Below are 21,854 nucleotides of genomic sequence, written 5' to 3' on the forward strand. Positions count from 1 at the left end.
AATGTGTTTATAATGGAAGTCAATAAGGCAAGAACAGCTACCAACAGTAAAATGGAGAAAAAAATGAAAATCTAACAATGCATGAAAGCCAATATTGTTACTGATCATTCACATGTCCAAGACTGTGATAAAAGTTTAAGAAATCCAGTCCACAATTCATTCATTTTCTTGTCGGCTTAGTCTCTTTTATTAATCTGGGGTGGCCACAGTGGAATGAACCGCCAATTTATCCAGGACGTTTTTACGCAGCGGATGCCCTTCCAGCCGCAACCCATCTCTGGGAGACATCCACACACACTCATTCACACTCATACACTACGGACAATTTAGCCTACCCAATTCACCTGTACCACATGTTTTTGGATTGTGGGGGAAATTGGAGCACCCGGAGGAAATCCACACGCAGGGAGAACATGCAAACTCCACACAGAAACGCCAACTGACCCAGGCTTGAACCAGCGACCTTCTTGCTGTGAGGCGACAGCACTACCTACTGCGCCACTGCGTCCCCCCCCCCCCCCCCCCCCAGTCCACAATTACTTTTCATATTCAAATACGTCATTTTGTGTGTGTGTTTTTTTTCACCAAATCAGTGACATCATTTGTGAACTTGGCAATTAAAGAGTTAAAAATCCTGTAATTTTCTAAACAATTTAGCAGTTTGATCAGGACTGAGGTTAACAGATTTATGCAAAAAAATTATCTGATGCTTTTTTTGTCTTACGCTTAAACTGGTTCTGAACAAGTGGAGGATGATTTAATGATGACAGAATAAAATTTTTTGCGTGAACTTTCTCTTTAAGGAAAAGTAGCGTGAAAGTGTAAAAATGCTTATGCCAAAATCGTTTATATTCAATTTGTTTATTGTGACTGTGTCTGGGATCCAAGCAAAGGATCAAGCACGTTTGTTGTGTGTTATCTCACCAGTCATGTATACTATTTTGACCCGAATGAACATTTATTGTACATTTTCTTCTCTTTTCAATGTTTGTTTCCCTACTCAGATTTTCTGATGTCAAAGCCAAGATAGCAAGTAAGCAGTTGCCAAACAAGAAAGAAATTTGTTATTTACCCTTCTGCTAAATACGCGTTGTTAACTTTAATCCCTGTGATTGTTTGACAGGTAAATATCATGACCTTGAGCGTCAGCTGATTCAGGAGTTCACAGCAGCTCAGAGAAGAGGAGAGATTGGACGCATGCGTGAAGTAGCAGCAGTCCTGCTACATTTTAAGGTTTGTCTGGAAATATAGTGAGCGCCCTCATTATCTTTATAGTTTTATTGGAAATTTGTTGCAAGTATAATTTAAATGCTAATTTCTTATTTGATTTCTTACAGGGGTATGCCCACTGTGTGGATGTCTACATCAAGCAGTGTCAAGAGGTGCAATTTAACTGGAACTGTGCTGTTTTGCTGCTGCTTATCTATCAAGAGAATTTAATTTTAGGTTTGATATTTGATTTGTTACATCTCTATTGTGTTTTGGTTTGTAGGGAGCATACATGCGGAATGATGTGTTTGAAGACATTGCTATTCTCTGTCAACGGGTTAATAAGCAGGTTGGAGAAGTCTTCTGCAGTCCAGAAACAGTCATGGCTAAACTCATTCAAAGCATCTTTGAGAATAAGATACAGGTATGTACAGTTAGAAACATGAACCCATTAACAAATGATAGTATTGTCTGGTGGTCTATTAAAATAATAATAAAATCACCATGAAACTGAAATCACAAGAACCTTTTCTTCCATATTGTGATATACATCTGATCTGAGTGTAGCAGATTATTTCAAATGAAAAAAATGTAGACCATGGACTTCAATATGCATTGAATATGCAGGTCTTTAATATGCATTGAAAACTTTAATAAAATGATAGTGAGAATTTTCATTTCATGCTGGATTTAAAAGAGGCAAATTAGCCATATCTAGGAATCAGAACATTTTAAAGAGTCAGGGCAGGCTCTTTTGACTTGGGCCATTAAGAAACCCCATGGAAAATCATACTTGGAACTCATTGGCAACATTTGACTTGAGTCGGGAGGGCAAGAAAAATAAATCTGCAAAAATTTAGTGCCTTTTTTTTTGTACCTTCATAAGCATATTACATATAAATCCTAATAAGAAACAACGTTCTACCCTATGCCTAGTTTACACTACAGAATTTTTGGCCCGATTTGAAAAATCAGAGGACAATCAACGCTCTGCAGTCTTTGTGTGAACCACCCAATGACACATCAAATAGGCTCGCTGACACAAAAATCTAATATCTAGAATGGCAAAGTAATGCCTAGCAGCTGGACCATGATGTGGCTTTCAGATGCTCTAGTTAATGCTTGCAGAGCAAAAACCAACTACTGCTCACTGCTGGCTGCCTTTCTGACAGCTGAAATTCCTTTACGGAGATATAGGTGGCCTATGCTTGAACTGTTAAACATCTATTATTTAACTAACCATATTAACATATTTTATGACTTCAGGCTCATGTGAAAGAAAGATTAGATGAGACGCGCAATTCTGATGTGGAGCAATACCTCAAGAACCTTTATGACCTCTACACACGGTATCAATATATATTTCTTTTTATTTCACAATAACTGTAATTGTTTAGTTTGCTATCATCAACTTCTTTTGTCTGAAAAGGTTTAAATTGTCAAATTTATTTGGTTAAGCCATCACCTTTTTAAACTGTTGTTTGTTTTTTAGGACAACGGCACTGGCTGCTAAACTCACAGACTACAACTTGGGCTCAGACAAGCACACATTTCTATCTAAGCTGATAAAGAATATCTTCTCCTGTTATCTGGAGAGCTACATAGACATGGAGCGGCAATATCTGCAGAACCGCAGCGGCATGATTCTTCAGCGCTATTACGATTCCAAGAACCACCAAAAACGACCTGTAGGCACTGGGAGGTGAGGAATTATTGGTTTCTTTGGTTTCTTTTTCCGCATATTTCTATTACCTTTATTTTCCATCATGTTTTCTCATTTCAACAGTATCCAGGAGCTAAAAGAGAGAATCAGACAGCGCACTAACTTGCCTCTGGGACCCAGTATTGACACACATGGAGAGACATTGCTCTCACAAGAAGTTGTGGTTAACCTTTTGCAAGAAACGAGGCATGCCTTTGAGAGATGCAACAAGGTATAGGAATTTTCATCACTGCTTAGGATACCTGAATTTAGAAGTTGTGGACCTTAAACATTGGACTGTCTTTGTTGCAGTTGTCAGACCCAGCAGATCTGCCAAAGAATGCCTTCTCCATTTTCCTGATTTTGGTGGAGTACCTGTGTGTGGACCATATAGACTATGCCCTTGAGATTGGGCTGTCAGGTACAGTGTAATGTTTATTGCAGGGTTCCCACAATCATGGAATTTCTGGATTATTGTGGAATTTTAAAAGTCATATTGCAGACATTGAAAGTCAGGAATTTTTTGTCTTTTTTTTTCATCCAAGTCATGGAATATCAGGGATTTTTGTTTCACTCTTTAAATTTTAGTTTGCATTCATCAATAATTTTGTACTTGTTTTGTTATTTCACACCTGTTGTTACGGTTGATTATGGTTGTTAAGGCTAATTTTCAGCTCTATTTTATTAATTTCATGTTAATCAACATACATCCACTTAGGTCAAATGCAGTGACCAGACTGTAACTGTTTACTAAGCCAAACATGTCAGGATAATATACATTTTAAGAGCTTTGGCTTTAAAATGACCAGTTCAGAAACTTCAGGGTATTAAAAAGACAGAAAAGCTAAATATAATATTTGTAAAACCACTGTTGAGCTATGAAACTTGGGAAAAGGATCACTGCACAGCCACACAAACAGCAAATACTTTAGTTTTTTTTCTGAGCTCATTTATATTATGTGGTTCTCAGAGTGGCTATTAAAATTGATGCAGAATTATATTAATGCTAAAACCATTTCAAACTTATGTATTAATTGTAACATATTATTTTAATATTAGACTATTTAAACATCAGTAGCCTGTTTTACATTCAATAGATGTCATGGAATCTTTAGACTTTTTTTATTTGACCATTTTAGTCCATGAATGTCAGGTAATTTGATATTTGGCTTAAAGTGGGAATCCTGTTATTGACTTATAACTGGTTTTATTATTCAAAATGCTTTATCTGCTTTTCACTGTTTCTCCACGTATAGGACAACTCCAAGCATTCAGTTCAGCATTGCAAAAAATGTAATATTATGACTAAACCAATCTACAAAGGAGCTAGGGGTACATTTTTCAGTTTGGTGCAATTTGTTTGGCCAGGCGTGTGTCGAACAGTGGCTGCCGTCACTGTGATAAAACACACACATGCAAATTATTCTTTCAGCGCGGCTCTCAAGCGATCGCTCTGTAAAACAAACTGAACGTTATTTACAACTTTATTACTTGTTATTCACAGCATATGCAGGTTCTGTTTACTAAAGTAGCCGTTATTGGTGTGCTGCGTGCACGCGCGCACGTTCTCAGTAGCTTGTGGTCAGCTCGCGTGATTTCGCAGCTGCAAATTTTGAAGGTGTTCATGTTGCTGTGAAGACTTGTGCGACTGCCTTTATGCTTCTCTCCTGACCTTGAAAATATAATTGGCAGAATCGTAGAAAAGCTGAATTAAGATCATGTGTAGGGTCCAATCGAGAGATCCTTTTCGTGATCTTTTTTTTAAATAACCGTGCAGCCCTATTCTTCAGCCTCATGACAATTTTTCCAAGTCACTAAAAGTACTTCAATAGTACTTCACCAGTATATCTTACCTCACCTATTTTCTTTTTTTCTTGAACAACAATTCAAAAGAACATATTTAAAGTGGACTTATTCTCTCTGATTTGTGTTCTGACTTGCACAGCCATCCCATCTGCAGATGCCAAAAATGCCAACCTCTACTTTCTGGATGTGGTTCAGCAGGCCAACACAATCTTTCACCTCTTTGATAAGCAGTTTAACGATCATCTTATGCCTCTTATTAGGTCAGTTTGTCTCTTTGTTTCATTAGCTTCTACCATTTTTTTTCCCCTGTGACTTTCTATTTTACATTTGTCTGAACTTTGACTTTTGTAGCTCCTCTCCTAAGTTAACGGAGTGCTTGCATAAGAAAAAAGAGGTGATCGAACAGATGGAAGTCAAGCTGGACACTGGGATTGATCGGTTGGTTCAGAGCAATCTTTGACTTCATTGGTACAACTGAATGAAATTTTAGTGAATTTTACTCGTTTCCTTGCTTTCAGGACACTGAATTGCATGATTGGCCAAATGAAGTACATCCTGACCACTGAACAAAAGAAAACTGACTTCAAGCCAGAAGATGAGAACAATGTCATGATACAGTACACTACAGTAAGATTTTTAAATCTTGTTCTGTATAGTAATTTACTCTGAAGAACAGGCGGGGAAATGTTGAGACTTAAAGGGATAGTTCACCCAAAAATCTAATTCATGCTATTAATTGCTCCCCTTCATGTCTTTGCAAACCCCCCTGAGATTTTCATTTATCTTCAGAACACAAATGAAGATATTTTAGGTGAAATCTGAGCTCTTTAATCCTCCATAGATGGCAGGTTCCTGACTCATTCAGACTCCAGAAAAATACCAAAAACATCCAAAAGACAGACCATATGACTTTGGTGGTTCAATCAGAATGTTATCAAGCTTCGAGAATACTTTTTTGCCATATAAAACAAAATATATGTACTGTACTGAATGTTTTTTTTTTCTCTCTTTGGTGTCAGTTTATTGTGCATGTTCATGTCAGCGGGCGACTTCATTTGATGTATTACCTCAGATGCGTCTGTGCTTTGTTTCAAACAGAGGCATTTTTCATAGTTGGGTGAACTAACCCTTTCAAATTATTGTTCAGAGCTGAGCGATATGGTTTTGGATTATTTGTATAGTATCTGCACAATGTTTGTTGACTGAATCAAGCAACATTTTTGAATTTCCTTAGGAGGGAATGCACTTTGTGTGTGTATTTTGTGTATTTTTTAGCACACAAAGTTTAATGAAACTTGGGTCCTTAAATTGAAGCGTTTATTAACCAAATTCAATGAATCTGTTCCAGTGCTGTACTATATATCGTTTTAGCATCGATATCGCAATGTGTGAATCCACAATAGTCACATTGCAGGACGTGAAATTTGGAGTCAGGATTATAATTACAGGATTAAACCTAGTACAATTGTGGAGTCATTTCAATTTAACCATCAAAAAGTGAAAGTTTATTAATTGTGTGTGTTTTTAAGACCTGGGATGGCGTAAGCATTTATTTGAAAGCATTTGGAAACCTTTTTGCTTTAAAAACGAATTATTTCTGTACCTGAATACTGTTAGACTCCTTTATTTATATATTTTCTCTATTGTATTTCTCTATTGTTTTATGAAATTACTGCAAATAACTTTTTTATTATTATTATTATTATTATTATTATTATTATTATTATTATTATTATTATTATTATTATTATAATTATTATTATTATTATTATTATACAATTTTCTTACTTAACAGGGTGGACATTTTCATATAACATGGTAGAGTATTTGAGGGACAAGCTATTCACCTTTATCTTTGCATACGAGCGAGCGTAGCCATTTGAATCTTTTTGGCTCGAGACTTCCGGTTTCATTCACTTCCATTCATTTTAGACGTTAAAAACAGCTCATTATACTGCTTGATGTTGAAAACTGATATTTTCCTATTCTATTATTCTGTCTGTATAGTCATGCAAACACTTGTTTGTAGAGCAAGTAGTTTGACTGTTTTCAGCCGTTTATTATTCCTAGTCATCTATCCCATAGGAAACAAGTTCTCAAACAACCGTGAAAACGAGTGCATTTAGAAGAAGGTCAATAAACCTTTATTGAATTTATTTAAATAAAAAAAATTAGAAAAAAGAAGAGACAATTTGACGTGTTTGATTAAAATGCCAATATTCATTTTATTCTGTAAACGTCAGGTCACAAATTTAACTTGATAAAAAAATGGCCATTTTAGAGCTTGATAAAACTAAATGTTTTTATTATTTGTTCCACCAAATAGTACATTCCTAACTCTTGTGAAGTTAAAGCACTGGTCTAAAAATAAATACAAACATGTGTAAATGTTTTTTATCGTTTTGTTTTAAATTGCAAATAAATGCAAAAATTACATTTTACTCAAACGCATAACTATAAATTGCAAATCCAGTGCTTCAAAATAACTAAAAAGACTGGTTTAAAAAAAAAGGTTAAATGTGTGTCACATAACCTCATTGAGTATTGTCAACAACATGTCCAATTATAATGTTTGATAAATATTTCTGTGCAAAGCCATTAAAAAAAATATGAACTCAAGGCTGAAAAAAAATTGCTCAGACCTAGGGAGCAATGTCCTGCCTGATTATGCTGTGTTTAATACGCCATCTTTTCTGTGCTCTTCTTCAAGGCATGCTCGAAGGTGTGCGCCTATGTGGGCAAGCAGGTGGAGCGTGTGCGGAGGTCCATGGATGGTAAGAATGTGGACACTGTTTTGACAGAGCTGGGAGTGCGCTTCCACAGGCTCATCCATGAGCACCTGCAGCAGTTCAGCTACAGCTCCATGGGTGGCATGCTGGCCATCTGTGATGTGGCAGAATATCGCCGCTCTGCCAAAGATTTTCGGGTAAGGACCGGTCAAAGGTCATGCCATTGTGTAATTTTAACCCTTTTATGATTTTAAATAATGAGTTTACCCCAAAATATTAATTCAGTCATTAATTACTTACTCTTATGTCAGTCTAAATCTACAAGACTTTTGTTAATCTTTAAAACAAGAATGATTACATTTTTAATTATTTCAATTGAAAGATATTCCTTCTAATCTTTGACTCTTCAAATACACTCTTAGAAGAACCATATTTGGGACCCCACAGAACATTTCGGAACAATTGTTAAAATTATCATCATTTTCTTAGTGTAAAGAACATACAATATAGAATTATTTGTGGAGTCCTTTGAATTGTAGAGGGTGTTCTGAACCATTAATGCCACTAAAGATTTATTCAATAAAAGATCTAATAAACATTCTGAAATTATCCATACTGAAAAGACTATTTTTTATAGGTACGTACAGTTGAAGTGAGAATTATTAGTCCCCCTTTGATTTATTTATTTTTTTTTCTTTTTTTAAAATTTCCCAAATTATGTTTAACAGATCAAGGAAATTTTCACAGTGTGTCTGATAATATTTTTTCTTCTGGAGAAAGTCTTTGTTTTATTTCAGCTAGAATAAAAGCAGTTTTAAATTTTTTCAAAATCATTTTAAGGTCAAAATTATAAGCCCCTTTAAGCTAATTTTTTTTTTCGATAGTCTACAGAACAAACCATCGTTATACAATAACTTTCCTAATTACTCTAACCTGCCTAGTTAACCTACAGTAATTAACCTAGTTAAGCCTTTAAATGTCACTTTAAGCTGTATAAAAGTGTCTTGAAAAATATCTAGTCAAATATTATTTACTGTCATCATGGCAAAGATAAAATAAATCAGTTATAAGAGATGAGTTATTAAAACTATTATGTTTAGAAATAAGTTGAAATCTGCCTGACACCTGAAATCATGGTTTCAACTATGGGTGAGCGACCCGGTACACACAGCCTTACCCATGGACATTTACAGAGAGACTGATTGGGATGAGCTGAACACCCACAGGCTTACATTTGATGGCTTGAACTTAAAGATGCAACTGGCTGCCATGTGTCTAACACTGAAGCTGTGCCCGAAATGGCATAATTCCCTACTATATATGTGAAAAACAGCATAGTTACATTCCAGATGATACCCTATGCGCTTTTGAGTCTAGTGTTGTCCCAAATGGAACACTAACATTTTTTGTTTTAGTTGTTTGTTACTAAACGAAAATTCAAACCGTTTGACGGTGGCAAAATTAGACAAATAAATGATCAAATTAGCAAATAGTACCGCTCATGAGTACAATGGTCTTCACCATCAGGAGGCAGTAGGAGAATTTTGCTTGCACAATCCAAAATAAATTTAAAAATCCATGACGTAGGGAGGTCATGTGATAATGATAAATGGTGGATGTAGTTCATCTGAATTTCCATTTACACTTCATAGAACATGGGTGCCCAAACTCGGTCCTGGAGGGCCGGTGTCCTACAAAGTTTAGCTTCAACCCCAATTAGACACACCTGTGCTGGCTAATCAAGCTCTTACCAGGCTTTCTAGAAACATCCTTGAAGGTGTGTTGAGGCAAGTTGGAGCTAAAATCTGCAGGACACCGGCCCTCCAAGACCGAGTTTGGACATCCCTGGTATAGAACATACTTTTCTAATGGTTGTGTAGTCAATTCAAAGGTAGTGCCTACACTAAGGGTGCTTTCACACTTGGTTCAATTGCCTGGACCGTACCCAAGTTTGATTGTACCCCCTATGCCACCTTCTCGGTTGGTTTGTGTTCACACCGTCTTTTTTCATTCTAAATTCCGGTACGCTTGCGTCATTGAGCTGCTGTTTTGTTTACGGCTGCTGCTAGGTGACTGTCACGAAAGTAAAGTGCCAAAATGGAAAGACGTCCACACATCGCGGTCATTCTGCTTTTATTGAATCGTTTGGTTTTGGACATATAGAAAGCGACTCGCGTCCATCTGCTGCAAAAATATTAAAAACGTTCAGAACATCACGCGATGTCTGCAGAAGGTGTTTTTGAAGGAGACAAGCAGACATTATCACTGTGCTTGCCCTGGTACAGTACGTGATACACAGACACGCACACAAATGAACGTTGCGAAAACAATAATTTGTTGTACTGTTCGCGGTTCACTTCCGTTATTTGGTATGATTGCATTCATACTAGAAGTGAACCGGACCAGAGTTTGCGTTAACCATACCCCAGACCACCTCTTTCAGGCGGACTTGGGTACGGTTCACGGGTACGCACCCGAGTTCAGAAGACACGTTCACACTAGGTAAACAGACCATACTCTGATGTCAAACGAACCTGGGTGTGGACCAAAAGTGCTAGTGTGAAAGCATCCTAATAGTAGGCAGTTTTAGACACATCCAGACTGTTTTGTCATCATTTACTCACTACACTTGTTTCCTAGCTGATTGAGATAGTGTTGTCACAGTACCAGCTTTGATTCCAATTGGTAGTGGAAAATAACGCCAGTCTTCCACTCTTCTCACTTTGGGTTTATTTCCACAGTTGAACTCAAAAGAAAATAGAAAAACATATGAAACTGGCAGCCGTTGACTTCCAAAGTACCTTTTTGTTTCCTACTATGAATGTCAGTGGCTGCCGCTTATCAATGTTGTTCAAAATATATTACATTTGTGTTGAACTGTAGAAAAAGAAACTAAACCCACTTTTCCCACTGTCAGGTTTCAGTTGTATTTCCACATGAGCCTGGTAAGGCACGGCATAATAACCAACTGTTCTCGCCCTGGAATTCTAGCCAGACAACTGTGCTAGTACACTGTAAAAATGATTAGTTGACCTTACTTTAAAAAGCGAGTAAACCTGTTGCCTTATTTTTGCCATTTTGCCTTGGGTACGGTTCACGGGTACGCACCCGAGTTCAGAAGACACGTTCACACTAGGTAAACATACCATACTCTGATGTCAAACGAACCTGGGTGTGGACCAAAAGTGCTAGCGTGAAAGCATCCTAATAGTAGGCAGTTTTAGACACATCCAGACTGTTTTACCTGGTTGGTGGACATGATTTCCAAATGAGATTGAGTGAGCTTACGTCAGTAACAAATGCACAGCAACAATTTTTACAACACTGGTAATAGGCAATTACATTGAACAACCACAAGGGGGAACCACGAGAGAAACTTGCATAGTGTTGCTTTAAATAAATTCAACAGTTTTTCTTTTCCACATCAATGCACCAAATTATTATACTAACAGCTGCATCAAAATCCTCCACAGGTTCCACTGGTACTCCAACTCTTCGACACGCTTCACGCTCTCTGTAACCTCCTGGTCGTTGCACCAGACAACCTCAAACAGGTGTGCTCTGGAGAGCAGCTCACCAACCTGGACAGGAACCTCCTCCATGCTTTCGTCCAGCTCAGAGTAGACTATCGCTCAGCCCGACTCGGACGGCATTTCAGCTAATGACTGCCCAATTCCCCATCTACCACACTGCCGTCCATTCAGAGCCGCAAGAATCACAAGTGGCCAATCTGGAGTGGCTTTTGAACTGTCTTTGTCTATGATTCAGTGTGGAAATTAAACTTTGTGTTTAAAGAACAAAAGAGCGACACTTCTCAGATTGCTCTGTTTTAAGTTACCCATTTTGTTCAACATGCACATTTTAATACAAGCATTGTGTTTTATCTGAAATGTATTTCTTTTATTGTGAGAAGAAGATACACCGTGGGATTGAGAGGTGTTTTGTACATTTCCCTATGTTTTTGTCTTCTAATATAGAGAGGATGATGTTAGATGAACTGAGGTCGACTACTTGAATGGGTTTGGGTGGTCAAGAGACTCAAATTATTTACTTTGATTTTTGTTGGTGCCAAATTCATCCTGTGTGGCTCTTCTGGGATAAAAAAGGGGTTTGTCCAGCTCATTTTACTCTTTTGTGCACACAGGTGCTTTACAGAGACGACAGTTACTGTTTGGAGCGGAACAATGCAGGTGTTGCCATGCTTTAGAAGAAACATTTGTCCTTAATTCATTTCATACAAAGGGATAGTTCAGTCAAAAATGACAATTTTGTCATCATTTACTCACTACACTTGTTTCCTAGCTGATTGAGATGGTGTTGTCACATTACCAGCTTTGATTCCAACTGGTAGTGGAAAATAATGCCAGTCTTCCACTCTTCTCACTTTGGGTTTATTTCCACAGTTGAACACAAAAGAAAATAGAAAAACATATGAAACTGGCAGCCATTGACTACCAAAGTACCTTTTTGTTTCCTACTATGAATGTCAGTGGCTGCCGCTTTTCAATATTGTTCAAAATATATTTCATTTGTGTTAAACTGTAGAAAAAGAAACTAAACCCACTTTTCCCACTGTCAGGTTTCAGTTGTATTTCCACATGAGCCTGGTAAGGCACGGCATAATAACCAACTGTTCTCGCCCTGGAATTCTAGCCAGACAACTGTGCTAGTACACTGTAAAAATGATTAATTGACCTTACTTTAAAAAGCGAGTAAACCTGTTGCCTTATTTTTGCCATTTTTAAGTAAATGAGCTATGAGCATAGTTAGAAAAAATAAGTTAAATCAACTTAGCAGTTCCCAGTTACAATGGGTTTACTCCCTTTTTTAATTAAAGTAAATAATAATTTTTTCACAGTGTAGGGCAGTGATCTCAAACTCAATTGCTTGTGAGCCACAGCTCTGCAGATTTTAGCTCCAACCACCTCCAGTAGTCTTGAACGTCTTGATTCATAGGATAAGCTGTATTTGATTAGGGTTGGAACAAAACTATGCAGAGCTGTGGTCCTCCAGGAATCGAGTGTGATGTTGCCAGTCTCTCCAAAGCTGGCTAAGCAGAAGCACGCCATTTTTTATTTATTTATTTTTTTTCATTTAACAAAGTAAATATCAGAAAAAAAAAGTCCAAAAGGAAGAAATATCTGTTGTCGTCCATCTTGCTGTTTAAATTGCACTTGCATTACCAAGGCAATAACTGGCGCATTTGTATTACATTCCAAAGAGTTCCATTATCAGCACCACAGTGGGAATTGAAACCGTATCTTTGCTGACTGGACTGTCATAGGAAGGAATGGTTTCATTCATTTGGCATGATAATGGAAAAGTGGCTTAAAGTCTGTGTGAAATCAAAATTTGCAATGTTTGTTTTGCTAGCGCACATTAATGTTCTTTAGGTGAACAAATTATCCATGCCAGTTATTCAACAAAAAAAATTTGTTGTGGTCATCCTCAAACAAAGTCTGACCATTTGCTTTTGTGTTTGGATTGACGGTTCTTCTGTTGACGTCAAATTTACAGCTTGAGCCATATTATTCTTAACCACGCCCCTCTTACTGTTTGCTACAAGGGAATGATGTGCGAAGAGAAATCCTTGCCCCTACTCAATATTCAGTTTCACGTGAACTACTAAATGGAGTGGAGGGAGAGTATATGGAGAATACATTTTCATTTGGTTGAACTATCCCTTTAAGAACACGGTTTACAGTGAGTTTTAAACATGACTACATTAATTTACTTTTACTATTCATGGTGTTTAATACTTAATTCTAATATAAAAATGTTTAAGTTCTATATGATTTACAAGCAAACCTGCTGAATTTCCCCCCAGTGTACTCAATGCTAAAATATATCTTCATTCATGAACATTTCAGAGGTTATTATTGCATCCATACTAACAGCCTGCTGCTCACTAAAATAAAGTAATATTTGCATACACACCTATGGTGTTCACATACAAAGAATTGGCATACAGCACAATATGAAGCAAGCAGCTTTGAGAGTTGTGCAATGTTTTAAAGGGCTCAGGTCACACGATGTGGGGGGTTTTCTTCTTTGTAAGCATTGATGCTCCTTGTATTCTGACATCTGGATAGATATTCTGAAGCTCAGTGATCTGAAATGTTGGAGACAAAGCATTTAACCAAGACACTTTCATCTGACAGAGATGTGCTGAATGCAGTATGTTCTGTGACTAATTGAACTCTAACCCTTATCCTCGGTTGAAGAGTCAGGGGTCAAGATGTGTGACCTCTAGGCATGACCTCGCTGTTTGACTGGTGGAAAGGATTAAATGGGCTGATTCTTGATTCTGTTATACTGTATGGATTTCAAACAGGAATTTGTCAAAACAATGCTACATATGAGCTGATTCATCTGTGCAAGCTGCTCATTATAATCCATTATTTCCCAAAATAAAATGTGTGAAACAAGGAAGGTGAAGGTGGTCTGTAATTGGTCATTATTATTATTTTTATTAATTGTTATTAGGGACTGAGCATCGGAATGGCCCTATTGGAAGTGGTCCGTTTATTCTTCTTCCCGTTTTCGTGGAAAAGCATGAAAGTTTGTGAGGCCGCCATGGACACGCCCTTTAAAAAAACTGTAGATCTTCGCAACTTAACATCGCCAAGGCCTTTAGATGACAATACCCAATTTTGAAGTTGATCTGATAAGATCCCTAGGAGAAGTTTGTTAAAATACAACGCCTGGATATAGCAAAAACTGCATTTTTTCAGCAGAGGAAGTTAAAAATATCCGACTCCCTGATGGGTTCTCTCTCCAAGAGACTTTTTTTGTAGGTATTGGCATGTTCGATGTGTGTGCCAATTTTCATATGTATTATTCAGATCATCTCTTTATGAATTGGATAATAGATATTTACAACAAATAAGAATATCACAATCAAGTGAATATAAGGGTGAAATCTTAACAATTTCACTATTTTGAGCAGATGTTGTTGTACATACTGTATATTCTGTGGTCATTCCTAAAATAAATCAGATGTTGTCCTACTTTTTTTTTTATTTTATTTTTTTTATTCATTAATAAAACAAACCAGATCAAATTCTTTCAGGGATGTTTTCTGTTTAAATTTATAATCAATTAGAAATAAAGTCATTTTTATGGAAGTTTCTTTTCCTTTAATTTTAACATTTTTATAAAAGGTATGATTTCAAAATATGACTTGAACGCTGTAAAAAAAGTTGACTCAACTTTAAATTTGAAGGCAACAAACTTCAGGACAATCTTGCCTTTACTCAAGTAATTATCAAGTGAAGTAATTGGGTTGGAAGTTGAGTCAACTCAACAATGTCCTGAAGTTTGTTGCCTTAATTTTAAGTTGAGTCAACTTTTTTTTCAGTGCATCACACTATACAGCATAGGTCTCAAACTCAATTCCTGGAGGGCTGCAGCTCTGCACAATTTTGCTCCAACCCTGATCAAACACACCTGATCCAACTAATGAAGGTGTTTGTGACTTTTAAACACCTTGATTATTTGGATCAGCTGTGTTTGATAAGGTTGGAGCAAAACTGTGGAGAGCTGCAGCCCTCCAGGAATTGAGATTGAGACCTATGCTATACAGAGATGTATAGTGTCAGGGAGTGTTCAGATTTCACAGTATGTATAAAACTGCACTGTAAAAAAAATCTTGCTAACTTAATTTTTTAGTTGCATTAAATAGGCATGGGACAGTAATCGTTTTCAAGGTATACCTTGGTTTGGAAAAGTCAGTTCCTAAGGTAAATGCAAGATGTTTTTCATTTACTTTTTTTTTTTTTTTTTTAGGACAAGGGTATCTCCAGCAGAAAAGATCTCCAAAAATGCTGTTTGAAATTGTAAAGAAATCAATGTGTTTGAAACTAATGAAGACAGCAGGTCAATGATTCATTTGAATTTTTTAGCCTGACATGTTCACTGTTCCAAAATATTTAAAATGTTTCTCAAAAGAAAATATATTGTGTTCAAAGGGTTTAAAAGTTTTTGTTTTTACCAGACATTTAAAAGGAATATATTTTACAGCAGCAATCGCAATAACGTCAATCCATGAAACCGTAATTTTTTTATCCAAGTTTATCATACCGTCAGAATCTAATACCGGCCCTTGCCTAGAATCAAATGAACTTTTCTAGCCATCTCAACTTACATCAATCAAACTGACTAAAATATTAAGTTAAACTTTGTATACATTTAGTTGAAACTTGATTAACTGTTTGTAACAAGTTAAATCAACAAACTATGTTGTCTTGATTTTTTTGGCATTACATGTTTTTACAGTGTGATGTTGAAAAGTAAACTGTATGTATTTATCATATTACACCATTACATTATTTTTTTAAGAAAAGGGGATTCAGAAAAAAAAATTTAAGAAGACCTTTTGTGTTCATGCATGTGTGTGCATGTGCCTATACATCTCAAGAACCTTTTGTGCAATCTAATGTTCTTCAACTATCAATGCCAATAAAGAACCTTCATTTTAAACATTGTAATATGTATAGCATAATGAATATAATGGAAATGACATTATGTAATGGAATAACAGTATTAAAAATAATTATTAACGTATGTGCTAAATATTTAATTAAGAACTTGATTTGTATGTATTCAGTTGAGAATATATAGATAGAATATAGGCCTATGTCTACATATAAAGGCTCAGTAGGTCTTTGAAATCTCTTCTCAAGGACTCATCGTGTATTCGTAACCATGAAGGTTTAGGGTAATATCTTCCCAAAGGAGGAAAATTATTCCCGCGACTTAAAAGACAAAATGGGAGAAAACTGCAAAGCTTAACCGCCCGGCAGTGTTTAAGATGTGTGCGGTCGTCACGGCCAGGAAAGGCCGCGAGAGATAGAAACGCTTCAGAGCTGAACCGAGCTGCGGTTTCCGCCACACCGGGCCGCTTCCGCAACGGTAAACAGCCAAAGTTAAACAGCACTATTAATTAGGCTAATATGAATATGATCACTGCCAGGGAAATTCAATTCTCTCTGCCCTAATCACAACTGGATAGCTTGTAAAAATTATTTTGTTAGGCCCTGGTGCAAACAGCGCGGCCTATTCCAAACATTTGACAACTATTTGTTTTGCATGGCGATTAGCGTTTGCTTGCAGCGAGCGAGCGCGCGCGGGGGAAGCGCAGCGGCGGGACCGCGCAGGCTCCCGCGGGAATGGCGAGCGCGAACGCGGGCCGCTGCTGTTGTTTATGGAGGCCTGTGTGTGTTTGAGCAGGTGGCGAGGATTAGCGCTGCTGTCAACACTGAACGCTGGATAAAGCCTCTGCTCACCCTTTCCTCAGTCTGCTCATTAGAGCTCATCATTTTACCATTTCCCTCACACACTCGTGTCTGAAGAGGTAAGGTTTGTTTGGGGGACGGAAAACGCTCACAGATGAATCCTCATGTGGAATGGTGATCTTTTCTCCGCTTGTGGACCTGTTTTCAAAAGTTGTACAAACTAGTCTTACTTTCCCCCTCATGTTTTCGAACAATACTCTTAAATTAACTTTCCATAGTTCTCTTTTAGCATTAAAGGTTAAACTATTAAAATTAAACTTGGTATTTTATTCCCCTGACAGCCGAGCCAAGCATGCTTTTGGCATTTTGGTGATTACGTCACGGTTTTAAAGTTTAATAAAATCCGCAGTGCTAAGGCAAGTTACAGCGCATATGGTTATATTTCTTCAACCTTTAGGCAACACTTGCATTCAAACCTATTATTTTAGTGTGTCAAACAATGGTTTTGACATTTAGTAACTGATATTTACTCATTTAAAACCAAAACATTTAAATAATACGTTTTTCCAAAATAATAACATTTTTCTTTTTAAAATGTAACTAGTTGAGGTTTTTACAGTCAGTCTCAGACAATCAGCTCTAAAACATTTGTTAATGAATGTATAGCAGACGACCAAAAAAAAAAAAAAAACATCTGGGGCTAGGGTGAATACAATGTGAATTTACCAGCTTTTTCTTACTTCTCCTTACGTTACTTATTTAACCATATAAAGCCTGACATAGTTAAGCGAAAATAAAAACGACCTATATAAAAATTTAACTATAAAATATAATACCAAGAATATAATGCAGTGCAAATCATTATCATTAAGTCTATCATATCTACTAAAAGACAGGAAATATTACTTTACAAGCTATTTTAAACAAATCATATAAATGTTATTAGTTAATAAGATTACTTAAATTCATATAAAAAACGGAATATATATATATATATATATATATATATATATATATATATATATATATTATACATTATACATACACACACACACACGCACGCGCGCACACACTCATTATGTAAATAAAAATATTCAATGATGGACTTAAAAACTGTCAATTTCTTTTTTATTATATATTTTTGTTTTTCAAAAGTTAACAATACAGAACATCAAAACTAAGCAACAAACAAACTAAAGTAAAACATATACAGTATATCAAAATAAATCAATTAAATAATTTAATAAATAAAAAGGAGAAGATGCAGTATAAACCAATGGAGAAAAACTATTTTGTTAAATCAAATCACATGGTACTGTTTTAATATAATTCAAAAATGAATTCCAAATCCTTTTTTTTTTAAATAATTCACCTTTTCTTCTCAAAGAATATGTGATCTTTTCCAATGGTATACAGTTGCAAACTTCTGAGATCCAAAGTCCAATTAGTACTTAAAGATCAGTTTTCCATTTCAAAGGAATACTTTTTAAGCGATTGTCAATAACATTTCAGTAAGCTTAATGGCATGATTATGCTGGAGGTTAGAATTTGTATAATTGCCCAATAAACATATCTCTGGATCCAATGGAAAATCAATTCCATGAATCTGTGATATGATATTGCATAATTGTTCCCACAATGCTTTCACTTTAGGACACAGCCATGTAGAATGCAAAAATGTACCTTTTTCGATACCACAGCCGAAGCAGAGGGGAGAAATACTGATTTTAAATGTGTGTAGTAGTCTGGATGGAGTGTAATAAAGCTGGTTTAAGAAATTAAACTGAATTAGTCTAAATCTGGAGTTGAGGTAACCCTATCTCTACCAAGCTGGCTCTGCAGGTCATTTTCTAGTGTTATCTGTTGATTTCTTTGTGCCTATATTCTATGTGGGCCTATAGTATCATATAGTGAGAATATAGAATTTTATTAAATTTTTTTTTTTTTTTTACAAATTTTTGCAATTTTGGTTTGTTCTTGATTGAGTTTGAACTAGTCTAAAACAGAGATAGTATGTAGTTTTTTTTTTGTTTGTTTGTATACTTTATTGTCCCTCAAGGGGAAATTTTCTGTGGACTCACACAGCACATCAGCAGGTTCTGACATAATAACAATTAAAAATAAGTCAACATACAAAAGAGTTATATGCACTATCGATCAGTGTTCAACAGTCTGATTGACACTGGAATAAAGTTCTTCAGTCTGTTCCGCTTCCAGCGGAAAGTTCTGTATCTTCTACCAGAAGGTAAAAGATTGTAAAATGGAAAGAGTACATGAGATGGGTTACTTAAAATTCTTTTCGCTTCATTCAGAGTGCATTGCTCGTAGAGTGTTTGTATACTAGTAAAAGTTTCAGATCCTATTAGTCTTGTAGCAATTCTGATAATATTGAAAATTTTTAATTTCAGATTTACAGAAAGATTGCCATACCATGTAGATAGACCATACCTGATAACACTTTCAAATACAGCTTGATAAAATAAGTAAATTTTCTTATCAACACCAAAAAACCATAACCTTCGTAGAAAATACAGTCTTTGGTGAAGCTTTTCACAGATCCAGTTTACGTGAGTGTCCCATGTTAGAGACCTGTCTATGTAAATTTCCAAATACTTGTATGACTGTACCTGAGTGATTTCTTGATTATGTACAAACACTGGTAAATGCTCGAGAACACACTTGGGATCAAAGATTATTTCCTTTTTTTTTTTTTTTTTTTTTTGTATTTACTTTTAAAAAGTTTTCATCACACCACTCAACAAATGAATCATTTTCAGAAAAATAAACAGAAACTGGATCTTGTTTGTTTAGCAAACTTAAAATTACTGTATTGTCTTGAGTATTTAAAAATAAGATTCTGTGAGTGCCTACTTGAACACTCATTAGTATATAAAGTAAATAGAAGTGATGAGCTCACACAACCCTGAGGGACACCAGAACTACTGTATTTGACTTGGGACAAACAATTATTTACTTTGACTGCCTGAGTTCGATTTGTTAAAAAAGAGTGATCCCATTCAATAATTGTAGAGTTTACTCCTAACTTTTTTAGTTTTCTAATTAAAACATGTGGTTGAACAGTGTTAAACGCAGAGCTAAAATCAAAGAAAAGTACACGCGCATATGCATCAGGGCCTTCTAAATGATTTTAAACAAAGTGCATCAAACTATTGATGGCATCACATGTACCTACTCCTTTGCTATATGCAAACTGAAGTGGATCAAGTTTAGTACTAATATCCTTATACTTTTCAAAGCATTTCATTACAACTGAAGTGAGGGCTATTGGTCTAAAATCATTGTTATCTACAGGACGGGCAATTTTAGGCACGGGAATTATAAGAAATCTTTTCCAGATTGCTGGAACTAACTTCAAATTAATAGATTTTTTAAACAAAGAACACCACACTGGTGACAGTTCTTTTGCGCATACTTTTAGTAAAAAGCCAAAGAGACCATCAGGACCAGCCTGATGATTTTTTGTTGTCTTTATGAAGAACACAAGGATATGATGGTTGATTGATTTATCCAAGTACCCTATTAAGTTACTAAGTATTGACATGGCATTATGGAATGGTTTGGGAACATGACAGTACAGCTGGTCAACCTGGATGAAAATTGTTGTTCAGGAGGATCATCTTAATCTTCAGGGTTTATATGAGATTATGAATCAGGTGTATAAGATCTTGTGAGATCAAAATCTCTCTCACTCTCCCTCAATTAAATTCCATTCTATTCAATAATTGCTTTATTAGCATGACAAATGTTACAAATGTATTGGCAAAACATTTATAAAGTTTATGTTAAAAAGGACATATATATATATATATATATATATATATATATATATATATATATATATATATATATATATATATATATATATATATATATATTTATTTATTTACAAAAAACATAGTAAACACAGTATATGTATAATAATAACAATACTTAAAAATACAAATAAAAATAATAAATCAGAATAAACTACATTTAGCAATCAACATTTATGGATAAAACTGTAAATAAATAATAATAATATTAATAATAATCAGTACTTTTACATTGATTCGTTTATAATAATCTAAATCTAAAATAGTTTTTATTTAAATAATATAAATTTTATTTGAATAAATTTGATTTATTTTTATTGGTCTCCTCTCTCTTTTTGTGCTCTCTCTCTCTCTCTCTCTCTCTCTCTCTCTCTCTCTCTCTCTCTCTCTCTCTCTCTTATATTTGATATTTAAAATCCTTTATACTTGTAACATTAATCAATAGCATAGTCAATATAGATGTTTTAATTTTATAGTTTTATATCAGAATACATAACTAAAATCATATAACTATATATCACTCTATATTTTTTTAATATTTAGATCATATTTATAAGAGAGTAAATTAACAGACTTACACAGCAGATTGTCCACAACAGGTTTTTGAGGAAACTTCATACAAACTTTTCTGTAGCTTGTGGATACACGCGCCTACCCACACATCCAATTAGTTATTAAATGGCAAATCCAGTATTGTTCGCAGTGTTATTAGAGCTCCCACATGCGTTCCTTTGGTCCACGCTGCCTCCAGTGCCCTCCAGTGTTATGGCAGCCCACAAATCCCAGCTTGAGCGCATCACTCTCTCAAATCGCCATCTCTCTGCCTCCTGGAGCAGTGACAATACAGCATTACAGCACTCAATCCATGTCAACAGCAGCTTTGCTTAATGCCAGCTCAAAGCTTTTAAGCTAAATCTTCACCTAATGATGCTGAACGATTAGCCCTTTGCTCTTATGCCTGTCGATAGACTCGTATCAATTAGTGTTTGTTTGTGTGTTTGTTGTTTCGAGGTGAAGCTCTTGTGCGTTACAGTATTCGAGGTTCAGACATACTGTACTGTACACGTACAGTAAATATTGTTATTTTTAAATTAAATACTGTTTCTTTGAAATTGGATAAAAGATTAGGACGCGAAATTCTTGTTATTAAGAAATGGAAAATTAAATATGAGTCTAATTTAATTTAAATGAATTTTTGGAGCTGTTTTTTGGAGCTTAGGTTGCATTGGGTTTCATTTTTTTTCTGCAGGCCTCGTCTTTGTGTTCATGTATGTGTGTCTGTGTGTAATACAGTGGCAGTCCTGTCTCCTGCTGTGCAGCAGATGTTGCCCTCTGTTTT

The 21,854-nt window shown here is 35.6% G+C and overlaps 1 protein-coding gene across 1 annotated transcript in view; it reads left to right on the plus strand.

Moving 5' to 3' along the window:
* exoc5 (exocyst complex component 5) overlaps positions 1–13,878 on the plus strand; it is a 32,840-nt gene extending 18,962 nt beyond the window's left edge. The window contains exons 6-18 of the mRNA XM_056476727.1: positions 1,005–1,033; positions 1,124–1,233; positions 1,338–1,382; positions 1,493–1,633; positions 2,476–2,558; positions 2,702–2,911; positions 2,996–3,143; positions 3,224–3,332; positions 4,857–4,977; positions 5,069–5,155; positions 5,236–5,344; positions 7,428–7,643; positions 10,920–13,878. Of these exons, the coding sequence (XP_056332702.1) occupies positions 1,005–1,033; positions 1,124–1,233; positions 1,338–1,382; positions 1,493–1,633; positions 2,476–2,558; positions 2,702–2,911; positions 2,996–3,143; positions 3,224–3,332; positions 4,857–4,977; positions 5,069–5,155; positions 5,236–5,344; positions 7,428–7,643; positions 10,920–11,108 (1,597 nt within the window). The 3' untranslated portion in view covers positions 11,109–13,878. The remainder of the gene's footprint in view (positions 1–1,004; positions 1,034–1,123; positions 1,234–1,337; positions 1,383–1,492; positions 1,634–2,475; positions 2,559–2,701; positions 2,912–2,995; positions 3,144–3,223; positions 3,333–4,856; positions 4,978–5,068; positions 5,156–5,235; positions 5,345–7,427; positions 7,644–10,919) is intronic.
* Positions 13,879–21,854: the final 7,976 nt, after the last annotated feature.

The sequence above is a fragment of the Danio aesculapii genome, chromosome 17, assembly GCF_903798145.1.
Source record: "Danio aesculapii chromosome 17, fDanAes4.1, whole genome shotgun sequence".
NCBI lineage: Eukaryota > Metazoa > Chordata > Actinopteri > Cypriniformes > Danionidae > Danio > Danio aesculapii.